Consider the following 19802-nt stretch of genomic DNA (forward strand, 5'->3'; position numbering starts at 1 on the left):
GTTTACTCTGTGCCACTTTACACTGTGCTGTGCTGTGCTGAACTCTACTGTACTCTACTGCCCACTTTAGGGTGTGGGGGTGTGGTGCTGGGACACGTACATACACACATAGCTGCAGTGACGTAGAGTCTGTGGGGGCCGGGGGGCCAGGGCCCCCATGACGATTATAAAAACATTTCGTCTCTGCGGAGGCACCGCTCAAAAATATTAAACAGAAAAATACTGCTGTGTAAAGCCTATTGGTTCTAAAACGTTGAGATTGTGCGCTGCTATGCTGTGCTCCCTCCCATCCCATTAAGTTGCATCCTATTTATTTGTTTGTTTGTTTGTTGCCTCTGACAATGTTGAGTTATATAGGTCAGGAGACAGTATGGAGATTCTATGTATTTACCTCAATTACCTGTATTGTAAGCGTGACACACCTCACTATTACCTGTATTCGTGACAATAACGTTGATTGATTGATTGATTGATTGATTGATTACTACTGTGTTTGTGTTTGTGTTGAACGGGTTATGAATTTTACAGACACTGGACCAATTTAATATAGATTACAGCGGCCCCCAAACTTTATTGGCCGTGCACCCCCAACGCCAAGTCTCATTGTATTTGGCTGAAAATTATACATTTTAATATTATTATGGTAAATAATCACAGAATATCACTGCACTGAGAGACTGCAGCTCCTGTATACTCCCGCAGCTGCTCTATACATCTCCTTACAACAGTGTTTTACCAGATTTTGCCGTTTGTGCTGCTAAATAACAGCATAAAACCACCATTACCCTTTTCATGTCACGTACCCCCTAGAAGGCGTTCGCGCACCACTCAATTGGTCAGACATGTTGATGTAACACTAGCCCTGGTATGGCTATCAGCATCCAGGCTTTCAGCGTCAAGGTGGTGGTACAGGTTCTCATCTTTCCCCTTCCACATCATGCTGTATATCCTATATCGTCGCCCGGTCCACATTGCCCAATTTCCTTGAAGTAAGTAAGTATACAATTGATTTATATAGCACTTCTCACAGAGAGAACTCACAACGTGTTTACATTCAATAAAAAAACTCAGCAGTTCGAATACAATGAAAATCAGCAGAAACACAAACTGTACAACAGAACTCAGAAACACCACAAAGAAGACAAAAGTCTACAGGACATTCTGCGCAAATGCCTGTTTAAACAGAAGTGTTGTTAAGTTCTTAAAAGTGGGACGCTGTAGCTCTCAGGACCATGTGGAAGGGTCCAGAGTCTTGGAGCTACAGACTGAAAGGCTATGTCGCATTTGGTTATTAATCTGGTACGAGGGATGACTAATAGACCCTGGCCGGCTGACCTTTAAGGTCCTGCACGGCACATCAATTATGCTGGGAAGCAATGTGTGCCTTGAAGCACATCTAACTGTGCAGACAAGGTAGGCTACTTGGAAGTTTGAATAGGAGTCAATAGGGTGTTGGGCAGAAAAGGAAAGATTTTGTTTCATATCATCCAGATTTCAGAGAGAAGAGAATACAGGGGGATAATAAAAGAACAGTAAATTGCATTCAAAGCAAGCAGCACACATAGTTCAGCAGTAGACAAAACTATAAGGGGAAGTATGGAGATCACAGTACTGTAGTTTGAAAGTGTCTGTCTATCACTATGAATTTATAATTTATAGAATACAATTCATCATTATCAATATTTTGAGAACATCATTCTCAAAATGATATTCTTTTGAAAGATCCAGGTTGTAAATTATCAACCGTCAGAGGAAACTGCAGATGAGGCTAAAAAGTTGCTAAACTGTAAGAATACTTTTTCATTTATTTTCATTCCGAAGGGAATTGATAGGCCTACCGTAAGTGCAGTTGCTAATTACAAAGCTGTTACATTTGTCACATACTGTAAAGTCAGCATTTCGATTGCTTGTTCTTTGATGATGTCATCAAAGAACAGCACGTAAATGACCAGCTTGGTGTCATTTTGCTCCCATGATTATTTCATGCTTTAGTTTTTCGGGGGTCACATTCCTGCAGTAGCCTACATTCATCAAACACTGACTGACAGAATAGTGTCAAAGCCTTTCAAGGTCATGAATGGTATATATAAGGTGTTGTTTGGGAGGTTTGCGCTCTCCTCTTAAAACCGCAGCCAGCTTCAATTTACGTGGTCCAGGGGGATTAGTAGGCTATAGGACTGGGCAATATAGACTTCAATTCAATATCACAATCATTTAAAACTTTTGCCTCGATTACGATTAATGAACAAGTGTATCCATCCATCCATCTTCAAACGCTTATCCATAGTCGGGTCGCGGGGGCAACAGCTCCACCAGAGAGCTCCAGACTCCCCTCTCCACAGCAACATTAGTAACTTCATTCTGGGGGATCCCAAGGCAATTTTGAAGATATAAATAATCCTCCCATCTCATCCTTGATCTTCCCAGAGGACTCCTTCGAGTGGGGGCGTGTATCGAGGACCTCCCTAACGAGACGCATCCTAACCAGATGCCCAAACTGTCTCCTTTCCAAGCGAAAAAGCTGCGACTCTACTCTGAGTCTCTGTATGTGTGTCTGAACTTCTCATCCTATCTCTAAGGGAGATGCCAGCTACCCACCTGAGAAAAGCAGAAAACAATTTCTGTCCACTTGTATCCGCAACCTTATTCTTTCGGTCATGACCCACACTTCGTGACCATAATGTGCAGGAACAATGATTGCTTGGGAGACAGAGAGCTTTACCTTCTGGCTAAGCTAACAATGTGTCACAATGCAACACGCTAGATCTGATATTTTCACTATTCTTGCAAGCCACCATTGTACAAGTTAGTGCTTTCTATAGGGCCTAAGTGGTTGGTAGTCGGTAGACATTTATTCAATGTATTTATTTATTTATGTATTTGATTTGTAGAAGTTTATTTATTTATTAGTTTATTTTTATGTTTTAGTCTTGAGATATGTTCGGTTAATTGCCCAATACAGTCCCAAATGCCAAACATGTGTTAGCAAATTAGGTTACATTTATTTATCCTTTATTTATTTTTACATTGTTACATGGGAATTGTTTTAGATCATTTTATTACAATTATTGAAGCTTGGAGTAGCCTATACCTAATATATATGTAGCCTATATATATATGTTATTAATGGAATTGGGTTGTTTGAATGAATGTTCTGTGAAATCACAGATTTGTATATTATTGTGGGGGGTTATATAAATTGCAAAGTGCACACTAAAGAGTCCTAATAAAATACCATCTGAGGAGGCACTGTGCTAGTCTGCTACCATTATGGCTACTATAACCTCGCGTCACCATGACTCACCACTCACCAGGCTACATTTAGTGGTTGAGATTGTTGCTTCTGTCTTGATTCCAAACTATTGTTCGCCTACTTGAACGTGACCAAAGCAGCTTACGTAATACGTATGGTTTATTACAGCCCCGAGGAGGGAGGGACAGAAACAAACAGAGGAGCCTGTGTGTGTGTGTGTGTGTGTGTGTGTGTGTGTGTGTGTGCGTGTTCACGTGCGCGCGCGCGCGCGCGTAGACAAACTGACAAAGTCTATTGAAGTGTGTGTGAAACTGCTGTTTCCAGGGGAGACGCCGCAAACAATAAGAACTGCGCTGTGTGCCAGCAGTGATTTCGCCATCCGCCAGGCAGCCTGCGCGTAAAACGCGCTTTTGAGGGATTTGTTTAAAAAAGTTCTCATATTTAGAGTTGATAGTTCTCTTCTCATATTGAAATTTGCACGGGATGGAAGGCATGCGTGTATCTTCGGCAGGTTATCGATTACCGGAACGATCCGGTGGTGATGTGGTGACTCGACCTATACAGTCTTCGGTTGCAGCGCAGAAGCCCCGAAACACAAGAGGAGACACCGATACACGGCAGACTGCGAGAACCTCTGACCCCGTGAAACAGGACCAAGTATGGAGAGACCTTGTGCGCGTCGAAAAGAATGGAGTGAAAGAATGGTGAGTGGAATCGGTTAGTCTATCTGCGTAATATAAAATATTATAGTTTTATTATCTGGGACTCAGGAAGTGGGCACTGCATGCATGGGCCTACTCAGAGTTAAGTATCCCTCCCCCCATCAATACCACAATTAAATAGCCTAGGCTCCTCTGCTACCAGAAAAAGTTCTGTATTTTATTTCGGGGGTACCAAGATTGAGTACATAGGCTACCAAAATTAATTATAATTAGAATAGGAGTTTTGTTCAAGCTATGGTCCTCCATAATTCTGAGTGTACAAATGTGTACAGTTGTAGGACTTGTACACTGACCTGCAAGGGACGTGTCCATTTAGAACTCCCTGGACCCCAACGTTGAGAACCACTGACTACTAGTTTGATGCCTGCATGCCTGATTGAATGGAGTTTAAGTCCTGTACATTTTACCAATGTATTATGGTCCTGGTCCACAGGGAGAAGAACTGGAGCTTTCTCAAGGATTATGATTACATGGTAAGTCGAAGATGGAAAACTATCATGCACAAAAATGCCAATGAAATATGTGAATATCTATAGCCTAGATACTGAAAGATCTTAATGCACAGGATTGTGTTCCAATTCCAAACCTGCTTCGGTTGATCAATGCCATCAAAAGCTTCCAACTGTTGCCAGTAATACTGTTTGATAGTAGCCTATTTGGCATTGCAAACTACACAGCTTGCGGCTACTAACATAACTACCTCCTGTCCATTAGTCTTTCTAAATTGTGCTTTAATGAAATTAATCACATAGTTAAGTCTCTTGCCAAAGCCTTTAGAATTGGCAAAATGAATCAAATGATTATTTCATTTGACTTCCAATCGGTGGTGGAAGAAGTATTCAGATTTTTATTTCCAATTAAAAGTGGCAATAACACAATATGAAAAAAGAAAAGTCCTGTATTCAAAGTGTGTCAATTTTTTTTTTAAATAGAAGATCTACATGACTATTTTGGAATAGAAAAAGATATAAAATAGGGGTTGTATGTTTTGTAACAATAATCAATATATTTTTAATGGAAATACTCAAGGTCAAAACCCTACTTCAGTAGCCTACAGAAATGCACGTACTTTAATACTTCCCACCGCTGTTTCCCGATCCCATGCAGGGCCGGCTCAAGCCAGAGAAGCCACTACCCAGCCATGTGACAGTGTTCTCGGAGCGCCTCCCCAACACCACCAACCACATGTTTGGAAGCAGAGTGGCCAGTCCACTGGGCCAGGAGCTGATGAGGATGGACAGGCTGCTGCTTTGGACCGGAACGCATCATCACAAGTGTAAGCCAGACCGGGAGATGTTTCCCTGCTAGCACCAAGCCGAACACATCTGAAGCATACTGCTTCACACACACTCGCCACAAGCTGGATATCGTCGGGCATATTCTAACCTTTTGTGTTGTCGTAAATTGATGCCCTATATCAATTCAATTCGGGGCGGGAAACCTCTTATCTCTGTATTTAAACTTTTTTTTTGTAATGAATGCCTTACTTTGTCATTCTGTGTCACACAAAAGTAGCAAAAATAGCCGATCTACAAGCTCAAAACGAGTGACAGTGCGACACGTCTTGAGCTTGTCCAAGTACACAAAAGTATCAAAAGTAGAAGATCCTCAAGCTCAAAACGCAGCGCGGAGTGACGTGCTTTTTTGGAAGCGCGTCGGTTTTGGAAGAGTTTTGGAAATATGTGAGGTTTGTTTCCACCCGACAGTGACGATATATGAATATGGATGTATGCCATGCAGGTTTAGGCCTCCAAAACAGGTGCATTAGGATCTTTTACCTTTTGTTTTGCATGGGAGGCTTTCATGTTTTGTTCTGTCAGAAAATGTGGTTATATAAAGCTTGAATATGAAGCTCTACACTGGCAGAAAGCAACGACGAAACATAAAAGATTCATGAGTGACTTACTACAAGTATATGAATTTAATAGAAGGGGGACATTAAACTTTCTGGGAATTACAAAATATCGGCATGCAAGTCCCCACACCCTAGGGTGCAGCCAGGGCATTGTAGGAACATAGGTTTAGCCCAACTTAAAGCCTCACTATGTAATATATATTTTTAATGAATACATTGTAATTTTGTCCAATCTGTATAGTAGAGTTTGTCCATACAATATAACTTATACAATTGGGGTGGTTGTATTTTGTCTCCCTGCTCTTCTATTGACTGAGATATTTAGATCGTGTCAAAGATCATGTCTCACCTAACACAGGATATGACATGAAGTTTGACGTGATGGTCAAGATCCAATTTATCCCCTGAGAAACTATATGGCAGGAGGAAAGAAAATAAGGACTTAAACTGTCTGAGTTGCTCCAGTGCCTCCTTTCCTCCTGTAACCTGTCCTGCCTCTGAGATGCACCAGACTGGCCTGCCATGGGATAGAGGAGCGGTTGGAACTCCATTCTGCTCAAAATATATGGCAGGCTCAATTAGCTCAATGGTAAAAAACGGGTTCAAATCTGGTGTAGAAGGGGAAAGCTACCCCTTTAAGCCTTTAAGTGCAAATATAAACAATGTCAAGTGAAACCAACTGAATAAAGTGCCTAAGTCCTTGTTAAGACTGCAGACCATAGTTTGCATGTTCTCCCCGTGTCCCATCACAAAAAAACATGCAGTAGTCCTGGTCTCTATACTGCCTCCCCCTGGCCAGCCGGGGTGCCTGATGGAGGGGAAAGGAACTGGTCGGAATAACGTGTTCATTCCACAAGCTACGTCCGTCCGGAGAAACTCTCCCCTGTCAGGTGAAAAGAAGCAGCTTGGACTGCTTGGAAGCAGCCCCCCCCCCCCCCCCCAAGTTGGCAGAGGAAGTGTAGCACCCAGGATTACTTAATTATTAGATAATTGACACTGGGTGAAAAGAATGGGTTGCAAAATCGTGGGATAAAAATGAATGGACAATTTTGAGTACAACCATTGCGTAACACACACATTGAAGATGAAGGTGAGGACGCAAATTCTGATTGGCCGGAATTAGATGATGTATGATAATGTACGATGATAAGAGCATCCCTCACTTCACACAGGTGTGCTTTTAAATTTGTATTTGACCAAAGATAAAGCTTAGGGATATACTACTATTAGACTGCTGTGCTGGTCACAAATATATTTTTACAAGCTTATTTAAATAAGGTATAAAATCAGTTTGATGTGACAGATACAATAACTAATATACCACAATATATAATATATAAATATAACATGTCACAGCTATTACATTACTGTATACAGTCCCAGTGAGTAGTGAGACTACCATGTTGCAAACAACAATTTACAACATGCTATAAAATAAATACAAACTGATCTTGCAAACTCAGCGATGTAAATTCACCACTGAAACATTATATATATACTGTATATCCCCCCCCCCCTATTCAAATACAATATAAGCTATAGTAGTAATGATGTGCTGAAATGAATATTGTCTCAAAATATGTCTTCATCCTATTGTAAATGTTAAATTCTGTCTTTGTTGTTCATTGTGTTTTGTTGAACTCCACAATAAAGTTTTCAACCTTTGTGCGAATTATCTGGAAATTGCGTCATAACCAGTGGTGGACAGTAACAAAGTAGGCTACGTTCACTTGAGCACCCCGATATAGTTCTCAAACATTTTCGTGCAGGGACCCCCAAATTGATATATATTTGGCTGCGGACCACCCCCATCTGAAAATGTGTTGTGCCAGGGGACCCCAAGTTGAAATAGAGGCTGAAAAACAGCCAAAAGACATGCGCATCCAAAACATATACTACGCTGGGCGCTGGACCATAAACAATAACGTTATAGGAATAAAAAGAGCTGTTTACTTCAGCGATAACGCTTCGAGCCATCCAGGCTGGCTCCATGGATGAATTACGGTTTGTGCAAGGTATGCACATGCACAGGGGCCCGGAGCTAATGGGAGCCCTTGAATTCAGAATGTACTCAAAGTCACGCTTCCAACAAGCTGTGAGCTGAACAGATTGGACTTTCCTTTCCAAGAATAATGGCCAAACACACTTGAAAACTGGCAATTTTCGAGTTTTGGCCATTATTTGGCCCCGTTTTTCTTTAATAACACAGACTAGGAAGGTTGGACAGTAACAAACTAGATACCCGAGTAGTAGAGTACAGTTCAATTTGAGCTTCATCCAACACATCCACATCTATTTCTGTCAGCCTTACCGTTAGGCTGCTAGGGACAGTTAAAAAGTTTAAAAATATTTAAATTTCATTAACTGCATAATTATGCAGTGCGACATCCTGATCATCACACCTGTTCAGCAGCCGGCAGTCTCAAATCAGTGTCACTGTTGTCCTAACAAACCCCCAGAATACATGATTTGTATTGATTTGTAAATGTACTTTTGACTCCAGTGCATTTCTAGGAAAGGAAAAAAGTACATTACAAATAACCACTTAAGCTCCGTTAACAATATTTTGAAAATAGCAGATCTACAAGCTCACAAAGCACTGAAAATGTGTGTAAAATCTTTGAATTTGTTTGGAAAATGTCTACATTTCGGTACATGAATGCATTGATGTTCAAAATGTACTTTGTAATTTATTCTTTTGAATATGTAGGCCTAATAATATATTGAGTCATATTTGACCACCAGCAAGGTAGACTCAAGTACTTTTCAGAGTTTCAGGGTTCAGTACTTTGTACAGCACTGCCAATGATAAGGTTTGAGTTAATTAAGATTGAGTTCCATTCAGGCGACGGGCGCTCCCCTTAGACATAGGGTGAGAAGTTCAGTTACGCGAGAGAGACTCGGAGTAGAGTCGCTGCTTTTTCCCATGGAAAGGAGCCAACTTAGGTGGTTCGGCATCTGGTTAGGATGCCTCTCGGGCGTCTCCCTATAGGGAGGTCCTCGAGGCATGACCCACTGGGAGGAGACCCCGGGGCAGACCAAGGTGCAGTTGGAGGAAACACATCGACTCACTGGCCTTGGAACGTCTCGGGATCCCCCAGGAGGAAGTCACTAATGTTGCTCTGGAGAGGGAAGTCTGGAGCTCTCTGGTGCATGGAGCTGTTGCCCCCGCGTCCCGACTACGGTCCGGATAAGGAGTTGAAGATGGATTGATGGATGGATGGGTGGTTGAGGATTGAGGAACCAACCTCCACCTGAGCTGACTAGTGACTGATGAGTACTAAGTGTATTTGTGTTGGTTGGGTCTGTATCTGTAATCATGGACAGTAGGCATAGCCTATATGGCCAATATAAGCAGCATAGCCTAGAGCTTTAACCTTTAAAAAAAGGTTTTGTTTAAACCAAAATATATCACTTGCCCTACCTTTAAGAATGATCTAGTTTCAGCAATTTCTCTTCTTACGTACAACTACAAGAATCATATCATCAGAATCAGAGACTTAAATTCCAAAAGGGAATGGATCAAACTTAGGGACTGACTTAATACCCCGATTTCCCTTGGCCAAAGTGCAGGAAATATAGTGTGGTAATAATAATATAAACCTTGTGTCTGTGAATGATGAGTGAATTTGCACACAGGAAGTTAATAAGGTGTACAAAAGCGCCATCTCCTGGATTAGTATAGTAACAGATAATATCCTTCATAAAAATACTGACTATAGCTATAGAGTATCATTGATGAGTATCAATACTGAGTGTTACATGCGCTACACTCAATGATGAACTAATTTAGGTTAAGAGAGCAGAGTGACTCGTGAGTGGAAAGGCAAACCGATGGACATACCAGTGGTTCTAAAAGTGGGGTCCGGAGGTCCTTGAGGGTTCCACGGTTCCAGGCCGTCCCTATAGCAAAATAAGTTAATAGCCTATAGCCTACAGTATTTACTAATCATCAAATCATTAAAGCCACTTTAACCCTATACCCATTTGAAAATAGCTGAGGTTTACATCTACTATGCATATATCGATCTGTAGTGTGTACAGTATTCCCTATCTATATAAGCTATTGCTGTATATATTTGAAACATTTTAACAACACAAATCTTGTGTGGGGGTATACATATTAATTTGGGGGGGGGGGGGGGGGTCCACGTGCTTGAATGCGTGGGAAGTTGAACCACTGTGACTGGACATAGGAATTTGCAAAGTACTTTATTCTAACAACAGGTGGCACAAGAGCACAGAGAGGGAGAGAGAGCCAATCAGAGTAGAGAGGATGTGTGCGGAAGTCATGAGACAAATACATTGGCTGAGGCTCAAATACATTGAGCATCGGTGCCTGCCTGGCAAACGGACAGCTGGCAACTTTACTTGGCACAACTTTGACCGCAAAGTTGTCTCTTGATCGAACCCATAATCCATCCAGCCTTCCACGCACGAATACACAGCCTTACATTACAGATATGGACTCAGACTTGGTGCTGCACGTCGCTAACTTCAGCACGCTGTTCGTGTGCATGGTGCTGAAGTTCCCGCAGATCTTCTTGCTGATGCGGACCAAGTCCACCGCCGGGGTCAGCCTCAACAGTTTGCTGCTGGAGCTGACGGGGTACGTGTGCATTTTGGGTGCAAAGAAGCCTCTCTCCACCAGTGCTGTGGACCCCACTTTGAGATGTTGGTAACATCTATAACAGTTTACTTACGGTCAACAAAATGACTCCTGCTGTCATTTTGTTCCATAGGATATTAGTAGAATACTAGATGACCGACATTTGGTGTGTGATGCTTAATACAAAAGATCACTATGACTGAGTATGACAGACTTCTGGGCCTATTCTTCGTGTAACACTAGTAACATTGTCGTCTAGACGTCTACTGTAACAATACCCTTGCATAATGCAGATACAGACAGGAAGCAACTGCGGGCTTCATGTTTTTTCAGGGAAACCACAAACCACAGTTTTACCTAACTGAAAAGGTAACTGTTACATGACGGTTTATTTTAATAATGAATGGAAATTATCTAAATATTCTACACAAGCCGAAGAATGAACTGTTCTGGAAAATCTAAAATCTAAAATCCAAGCATTCGAAGTCCATTCATTTGCATTAAAAAAAACACTGCAGGCCAATTATAGCCTCATGTTTTTTCTAAATGGGCATATAAATCTTAATTCTATGATAGAAACCACAGTAGACCAAGTGGTATTTTTTGATAAAAATGTAAAAAAAACATTATTTTTTTAATGTATTTTTACAGAACCTTCTGGGGTCATTGGCACAAAACATTTTCAGATGGGGGTCTTGCGGCCAAATACATCAATTTGGGGGTCCTTGCATGAACTGAAAGAAATTGAGAAGGTGTCAGTCTAGGTCTCCTAAGTCCACACAGCAGTCTATTGTCTCTGTCTCTGAGGCTGAGCTGTCCATGAGAAATGTCTAAGGCTGATGCCCTCTTATTATGCTTGGAGCGCACTGGATTACGAAAGACTAAAGTAATGTGGTATGTAAGGCCATGCAAGTCTGTATCAAGCAGTGGTGCCGTCAGGACATAACGAGTGCAGGGACATTATTATTATGGGGGGGGGGGGGGGACGACTAAGAGCAACTGCAGTTACTGACACTGTATGCAGCCAAATGAGCCAATACACAACGACTATTGCACAGCAAAATGGTTAGGCAAAAGCGTAAGCAATTGGCTTAAAAATGGTTTAAGTGAAAAAGAATAAGTCATCAGTACACAAACATTTTCTCCTCTGATAACATCTCTCTCTCTGTCTATATTTCAGATTCATAGTTTTCGTTACATACCAGATGTACTATGACTACCCACCTCCAACATACCTGGAGTATCCCATCCTCATTGCTCAAGGTGAGTTTGCATTCTTTTGAAATCTCAGGCTTTTTCTTTTGTTTCGATTGGCAGTTAATTAGACTCTCCGCAGCTAATCTTACTATAGCACATTTCTTGTGCACAACGAGAGCAGGCCAAGGACCTCAATTCTCTAATATTCTTTTCAAATCGGACAAGAACAACTATTTTACTATTAACCACTTAAACCCCAGCAGTCGTATGTCTCTTTGTTGACAGTTTAATCTGGTAAAATACACTCAGCTTCTGTCTGTGTTACACACCCAATCCTCAGCACGTCATGGGCATGTCTCATGTTAGACTGACCACAATCAATAAACATTTGAAGGAAATAACACAACACAATGTACCTGGTAAAATACACAGACGTATCTGGTCAGCTTCTGTCTGTGTCCATCCATCCATCCATCCATCTTCAACCGGTTATCCGTAGTCGGGTCGCGGGGGCAACAGCTCCACCAGAGAGCTCCAGACTTCCCTCTCCCGAGCAACATTAGTGACTTCCTCCTGGGGGATTCCGAGACGTTCCAAGGCCAGAGAGTCGATGTATTTCCTCCAACTGCGCCTTGGTCTGCCCCGGGGTCTCCTCCCAGTGGGACATGCGTCGAGGACCTCCCTAGGGAGGCGCCCGAGTGGCATCCTAACCAGATGCCCGAACCACCTCAGCTGGCTCCTTTCCAGGCGAAGGAGCAGCGGTTCTACTCCGAGTCTCTCTCGTGTGACTGAACTTCTCACCCTATCTCTAAGGGAGATGCCAGCCACCCGTCGAAGAAAACTCATTTCAGCCGCTTGTATTCGTGACCTTATTCTTTCGGTCATGACCCACACTTCATGACCATAGATGAGAGTAGGAACGAAGATTGCTCGGTAGACAGAGAGCTTTGCCTTCTGGCTCAACTCTCTTTTCGTCACAACAGTGCAGTACAGCGACTGCAATACCGCCCCTGCCGCTCCGATTCTCCGGCTGATCTCCTTCTCCGTTCTCCCCTCACTCATGAACAAGACCCCGAGATACTTCTGTCTGTGTTACACACCCAATCCTCAGCACGTCTATAACCGAATTAGCAGCGTGACCAAGAGCATATTTTAGCAGTTAAAAGTTTGGTATGACAAGATAACTCATTGAAAACATGTACAAAACACCACCACTTCATGTAGGTACATTTAGCATGTTTAGAATAACCAGTTTTTTTTGGGGTAATATTGGGCACTAAGTAATATTGGTATTGGGTGGGGGGGGGGGGGTCGTGGCTTGAAAAGTTTGCAAACCCTTATTTGGGCATCCTGGAGGAGATCTATTCTACATTCTACGCCATATGTGCACCTGTTCTAGTTCACAACGCGTTGTGTTTTGTCTCTGTTCTCCCAGATGTCATTCTTCTGTTATTGATTCTCCACTACAACGGCAGCCTGCGGCAGAGCCTCATCTACACATTGGTGTATCCTTCCTCCCTTGAGTTCTTTCCATGGCACAATTTAATTTCGCAATGCAAATTTCAAATGTGTAGATTCACATTTGTATGGAAATCAATGATGTAGGGTTAATCTTTAGGGCAGGGGTAGGCAACTTTTGGCACCAAGGAGGGTGATCACTGGCACACTGGCACAAGTGTGAGAGAGAGAGGAGTTTTAGTAAACTATTTAAAAACAAAATGTAGTCAAATAAATCCCTCACATTTGTATGTAAATTACATCCTGCACATAATTCTACATTAACATTCATTAAGACTCTGAACTCTGACTGGGGAGGGAGTCTGGGAGATAGTTGGGTTATTGGGTTAGTCTAATGATCATTATAACAACGTGAGAGAAAATATTTAAAAATAAGGGAAACAGATCACCGTACATTCGTGGACGATCAAAATATGTTGTAATATGTTATGTGGCATCATTAAAATTAACGTTTGACAATAATGGCACGCTGACTATCTAGATTCTAGAAAATAGAGACATGGCACTTTGTTTCAAAAAGGTTGCAAACCCCTGCTTTAGTTGTGTATCGTTAGTTAATTGCTCTTGTCGTAGCATGTAGAGGCATCTCTTAACAGGATATGTCCAGGTTCGTTGGGGGCTGGCAACTGCTCACTGTGCAGAAGTGGATCATAGACCTGGCCATGGTAAGAGCTAGATCCTTAGCCATAATGTATATATATAGTTTAACCACTCAACTTGCAACCAAATTCACAACGCCCACATCGTGTTGAGTTGTGAGCTCATAGATCGATAGATCTTTGAAAAAAATAAATACACATAGTTACGTGTGATAGAGGCGTAGAAAATGAACGAAAGTTGCACTAATATTTTAGAAATAGGTCAACAATACAAATGAGGGTAGGTACCCTCACAAAAAACATGCAGTAATCCTGGTCACTAAACTGCCTCCCCCTGGCCAGCCGGGGCGCCTGATGGAGGGGAAAGGAACTGGTTGGAATAACGTGTTCCTTCCACGCGCTACGTCCACCCAGGGAAACTCCCCCCTGTCAGGTGTAAAGGAGCAACTTGGACACTCAGGCATGAAGGAAGCATGAGTTCAAGTCCGTTGCTCTCCCCTTGTCCCCCATATATGGGGACTAGGTTGGTGGAGGGTGTGTAGAGCCCAGGATGACATTAGATGATTGACACAGGGGTGAAAAATGGGTTACAAAATCATGGGATAAAAAATATATTAGAAAAACAATACAAATGACGTAGTTTTGTGGATAAATGTACTTTTACTGCGTGGCCCCCAAAATGACCGGAACTACTTAATATTTCACCGAAACTAGAGCAGAACTCCCACCACGAGACTCGGGCAATCAATTAATACAGTTGCAACTTGCAACCAACTTTCCCTTTAAGTCTAACTCTGACAGTATACAAATAGGGTCCATTTGGTTCCATTGGTACACTGTTAAGGGGAGAACTCCCTGAAAACAGGATTGTCATCTATCGGGCCCAAACATTTCTTGTCAGTCGGGCTCTAGTGAGAGCTGAATTTAAGCTCCAATTTGAGTCAAAGAATGTCATAAAAAAGAGACAATTAATCTGAAGGCTAACTTGAGCTGCAAGTTATCCAGACCTCATCACCCCAGCAAAACAACCTGCCAATGACATTCGTACATTTTAAATGGCAACGGCATTTATTGGTTAATGAGCAGAAGGTGGATCTAAATTTCCTTTTTGGATGTCTTCCAACAGGACTGTCATTATTATGGTCATCTTTCTCTGCTGTTGGGTGCAGCTGTGTATGTCCAATACCGTTACTTTTCCAGAAATGGGAGAAACCAATAACCTGTATTCCCAATGGATCCAGTGTAGTTATCGTTTAGTCACAAGCTCTTATATAAGGCACACTTAACCACTTTCACTTAAAATAGCAGATCTAAAGGCTCACAGCGCAGCACGTTGTGATCTTGTAGATCAGCTATTTTCGCTACTCGGGGGTGGGGTATTACTTTACAAAATAACACAAAACTATGAAATATGGAGGTAAGAGTTTTACCTCAGCAGCCCCTTGAGAGCAACTTTTACCTTGTCCCATTTCACTCGAAGATCAGTCCGAAGATTCATCTTCCGGCGATAACAAAAGCAAGACAATTCAGGGAGTTCAGCACTGGCAGATGTTTCATTGCTCTTCATTTTCCCAATGGTGTGAAAACATGCCATGTGACAAAGCGTCTCATTAAACTGCCATTCCACAATTTCCTGCAGTGTGCTCACGTAGCATGATGCGAACACTGCCCAAGGTTACATGAATTGGAACAGCCGTGTGTGTGTGTGTGTGTGTGTGTGTGTGTCCATCACGCACACACACTCACACACGCATACATAGATATGCGCGCACGACCACATGTCCATTACTCAGAACAGAATCAATTCAACCGCAACATCTTCTTGTCATTTAAATCTGTCGATTCTTTGATTCGGCACACATGCACGCCCCCCTCCCTCCACACGCCCACCCGTGACAAATGGGGGACATGCAGGACAAATCTGCCATCTAGTGCCATCTCTTCGCTGATCTAATCTCCTCTCGTCTCTCCTCTCCTCTAAAGAGTCTGTGCACGTTCATCAGCGCGTCCAGTAAGTTTGCCCAGCTGCAGTGCCTGTGGAAGTCCAAGGACTCGGGCCAGGTTAGTGCCCTGTCCTGGGGCCTGGCTACCTTCACATGCATAAGTAAGTACCGTGCGTATTCGCCAGCACATTGTCCTCCACTAGCCCCTTTCAGGCGCCTAGTTTACCTTTTCTGTAATTTGGGACGTTGGTACCGACGTCCCAAATTAAATCAGTGCAACTCAAAAAAAGGATTCCACGAAAATGCCTCTAGAGCGGTGTTCTTCAACCAGTGGTCCAGGGACCACCAGTGGTCCTTGAGGGGGTTCCAGGTGGTCCCAAGCTAAATGATGGAAGAGTTGGTACTGGTAACCAAATGGACCCTTTTAGATCTTAACCAAACCAAATTATGTTACGCCCTCACAAGTTAAACTATTGTTAAACATCTGCATTGCTTGATTTACGCAATTAGAGAATGTAGAAGAATTGTTATTTTGATCAATGCCTGTTATCTATGGCACCAACATCAATACAGCATGGAATTGTGAACAATATCCTATCCAACAATAACACAATATATTTTTCTTTGTCTTTTATGTCTTTTGTTTTCTTTGGTCTGAGACGATAAATCTCATCAAATGATAATTTGATGAGCATTTGAGCCACAGTGGCTGAATAAATAATGGGCCTTGACATGAAAAGGGTTGAAAACCATAGCCGCAATTTGCAACTCTAGATTTTTTTATAATGAATCTAGAGTTGCAATACCCTCCATTCATCCAAATTGCTTTTGCGATCTGCTTGTATTAAACGACATTAAACTCACCAACATTGCAGCTGTAGGGAAAGCTTGAATTATCCTCTTTCAATCTGCCAAGTGTTTGTTTCTCTAAGTGTTTGGAAGCACTCGTCGAAGTCACTGAACGGCCCTGCGTACCACCTGTTTCGAATTTGCACATAAGGCAGGAGGCAACAGCGCGACCCATTAATAAAAACGAGTGCTTCCAAACTCAAACACTTCGCCTGCACAGAATTTCTTGACAGAAAGTAGCTCATAACATGTCTACGGTGGATTTTTATGAAACAAACGCTTGGCAGTCTCTCTCTTGGTTTATTGTTGCCCAGTTTTTCTTGTCTTTTCAATTTCTTCACTCCATCCGTTTGTCTGGTAAAGAACAGTGTGCTCCCCTTCTCTCTGTGCCCACACTAATTAATGCACCTGTGTATGTCTATTGAATGGCCGCCACCCAGTGTCTAGCTAGACATTATACTGCAAATGACAAATGAACCATGCCAGCAAATGATGGGTTCTACAAAAAGATACCAGCTGTAATTTGTCCATCTTTTGTGTATCGTTAAATCTTGCTGCAGGAACTTTCATTCATTTCAATACTACAATAACCAGAATTCTAGCTTTAGGGCCTTACTTTAGTGGGGTCCTAGTTAAATGGGTGGAGAGAGCCTGCTTAATTGGGAAGCAGAAGCTACCATGTTTGATTCCCGGCCAGGCATTGTATTGTATAGAGGTGTCCCTGAGCAAGACACTCCGAACTGCTCCCTCCCACTTGAGAAGCACTCAGCTGGGTGAAGCTGAAAACTGAATTTCCCCCGTGGGATGAAATAAGTCTCATCTTTTATCATTATAATAATATTCATGACTTCCATGACAACAGATGGAGAGTAATGAAGTTGAACAACAGAAATGTTTTCCTTTTATGATGGCAATGTAAACCTTTTTATGACTGTCTCTTGCAGAGGCCGTAAACCCAGGTGAAATAGTGTCAGAACAGGTTCAATCAATCCTCACTTGAATCCCACTGGGATATCTCTCAACCCTCCACACCTTCATACATACAGTACACTACAGTACATGAAGTCACACATCATTATGTTCACAGGCTGAAATCTCCTGTAAACAAAATGTACATTTGTTGTTATTAAATGTAAGATTTCTGTTTGTTTCAGCACGCATTTACACCACCATCATGACAACTGGAGACATGCAGGGTATGTTTTTTTTCTGTGCAAGAATTGAATTCATATTTACTGTGTTAGTTTCTAAAACGGAGATAAGGGATTCATTATTTTTCATTTTTGATAATGTCATTTGAAGGTACAGAAAATTGCAAAAGCCCTGCTAAACGTAATGTACTTTACCAGGATGGACGGTTGGGAGACGGACGTGTGATGGTTTGCCTCACGTGTTCTCTCTCTGTATCTGCTGCGTTTTTTAGTTCACTAAACCACATTTAATGCTCTTTTTGCCCCAGTGTTGGTGCGGTTTATAGCCATGACTCTGTTGAACCTGTGGGTGCTGCTTACCGTGCTCCACTACCGTAGGAGCAGCAGTCCCAAGAAAGAAGACTGAGCTCAGCCACACCGCACCACGACCAGGCTCAAGAAAGAGGAGTCAGACCAGGCTCAAATCAACTGTCATCTGGTTATTTTGTTTGTTGTTGTTTTTTTACAGTGGGTGGTGGGGGGGTCCCCAATACTTTTTTTGTTTCCTACATTTGTTTTCTAATTAATATTTCAAAACATTTCCAAAAAACATTCCCAAAAATGAAAAAATATAAACTTTTCATGAATTAAAAACTAAATTAAATTTGTATTTTTTTCCAGTAACTTTATGAACGAATAAAAATTTAAATTGAAGAAATTCCATGAATTGGAACAAATATTGAAGTACTACTGAAAATAGCAGAGCAGTTTGGATCCCGGGAAACTTGTTTTGGGTCACGGGCTAAAAGGTTTGGGAACGACTGCTTTGGAGGTACTTCACATTTTTAAACATGTTGCATGAAGTTATAACTTGCTTTCATGTGCTGTACCCAAGTACCTTATACTTGGACTCCCTATTTTGGGAATGTCATCGTAAAAAAAAATACAAAACAAAATAGCAGGAATACCAGAAATGGCTGAATTACAAGCTCACAAATCATCGCAGTGCAATTGGTTGTAACCTTGTAGATCTATGGGCTATTTTTGCTATTTGTCAGACGAGAGAAAGATGTGTACGGGGATGTGGTCCAATTTTTGTCCAATGTAAGAATGTCTGGACTACTCTGGAGCCACTTTTTTACTGGACTCATTTGACCACGGCAGACACTGATATTTGTACGGTTAATGTTTTGTAATACTTACAAATGACTTAACATTGTTTACCTCAGTATTATACACTTATAAACGTATATGCCAATACGCTCTTGTTACAGCATTACAATGACTAACAAGGAACTACATACGTGATGTGTAGTAAATGTCGATAAATGTGACATGGAGCGCCACGTTGCAGATTAATTTATTAAGATCTTAATTTACTAAGATGCTAAGATTGACTCCATATACTGCACCTCCTCAGGACAACTACTGTATTTAAAAAAAAACCTTTTTATAAATGTAATTTTCTTGACCATTTTAAATAAACCAAAATGTTCAAGTCTTTAATTATGAAATTGTCACTCCTCACCACTTGCACCCCAACCATATTCTGGGGGGAACATTAGCCAAAAATAGCAGATGTACACTCTCACAATATGTCGCAGCGAGACACAGTGAGCTTGTAGATCGGCTATTTTTGGTGAAGAGTTTGGTTTAGACGGGAAAAAAATAGTGAAAGTACAGTTGTAACTGAAGTCCAGTTCTAAGACTACAGGGGTTTAATCTTCTGTGGCACAAGAGATTCCAAGACATTTAAAATAGATTATGTATTTACAATTAACCAAATGAGCACCAAACATTCAGCCGAAATGGCAGATCGACAAGCTTTTTCTGCAAACAGATTTGGTGTAAAAGGAGAAAGAGTCCCCACCCAAGTCAACAAAGTATATTGTTGCGGTCTGGCAGAAGTCTTGTATCCCTATTTGGCAATACAACAGTGTCGCACAAAAGTAGCAAAGAAAATAGCTTGTAGATCAGCTATTTCTTGCTTTTTTTGTCTGGGTTTATAGATCAATTAAACCAATGAAAAGACTTAAAAGCTTGTGACTAAATTATAATATACTCTGTATCGATTGGAACACGGGCTCCATTTTCCATTTCCTGAAAACAATTTTGGGTTGACGTGGT

At 41.7% G+C, this 19802-nt stretch overlaps 2 protein-coding genes across 3 annotated transcripts; both read left to right on the forward strand.

Moving 5' to 3' along the window:
* Positions 1-3736: 3736 nt before the first annotated feature.
* On the forward strand, positions 3737-5283 carry cimip5 (ciliary microtubule inner protein 5; the record flags this gene model as incomplete). Its single annotated transcript, XM_083791633.1, has 3 exons — positions 3737-3957; positions 4409-4448; positions 5083-5283. The coding sequence occupies 3 exons, from the start codon at positions 3737-3739 to the stop codon at positions 5281-5283; spliced, it is 462 nt and encodes a 153-aa protein (XP_083647759.1).
* Positions 5284-10146: 4863 nt separating this feature from the next.
* On the forward strand, positions 10147-19025 carry slc66a3 (solute carrier family 66 member 3). 2 transcript variants are annotated; one of them, XR_014570844.1, is made up of 8 exons: positions 10147-10439; positions 11620-11702; positions 13072-13141; positions 13762-13819; positions 15737-15857; positions 17700-17741; positions 18005-18249; positions 18571-19025. XR_014570844.1 is itself a non-coding variant. In XM_083791937.1 (7 exons), the coding sequence occupies exons 1-7, from the start codon at positions 10294-10296 to the stop codon at positions 18100-18102; spliced, it is 618 nt and encodes a 205-aa protein (XP_083648063.1). In that variant the 5' UTR covers positions 10147-10293; the 3' UTR covers positions 18103-19025. The 2 variants fall into 2 exon arrangements, 1 of the variants encoding a protein (XP_083648063.1); XM_083791937.1 differs by having other exon boundaries at positions 18005-19025.
* The last annotated feature ends 777 nt before the right edge of the window (positions 19026-19802 follow it).

This window comes from Protomyctophum parallelum, assembly GCF_964188405.1.
Source record: "Protomyctophum parallelum genome assembly, chromosome: 20".
NCBI lineage: Eukaryota > Metazoa > Chordata > Actinopteri > Myctophiformes > Myctophidae > Protomyctophum > Protomyctophum parallelum.

Excerpts from the sequence above, each read along its gene's own strand:
- slc66a3 (XM_083791937.1), top strand. The coding sequence starts at position 10,294 with ATGGACTCAGACTTGGTGCTGCACGTCGCTAACTTCAGCACGCTGTTC. Across the intron at positions 10,440-11,619 it reads TTGCTGCTGGAGCTGACGGG|ATTCATAGTTTTCGTTACAT; the intron begins GTACGTGTGCAT and ends TCTATATTTCAG. Across the intron at positions 13,820-15,736 it reads GGATCATAGACCTGGCCATG|AGTCTGTGCACGTTCATCAG; the intron begins GTAAGAGCTAGA and ends TCTCCTCTAAAG.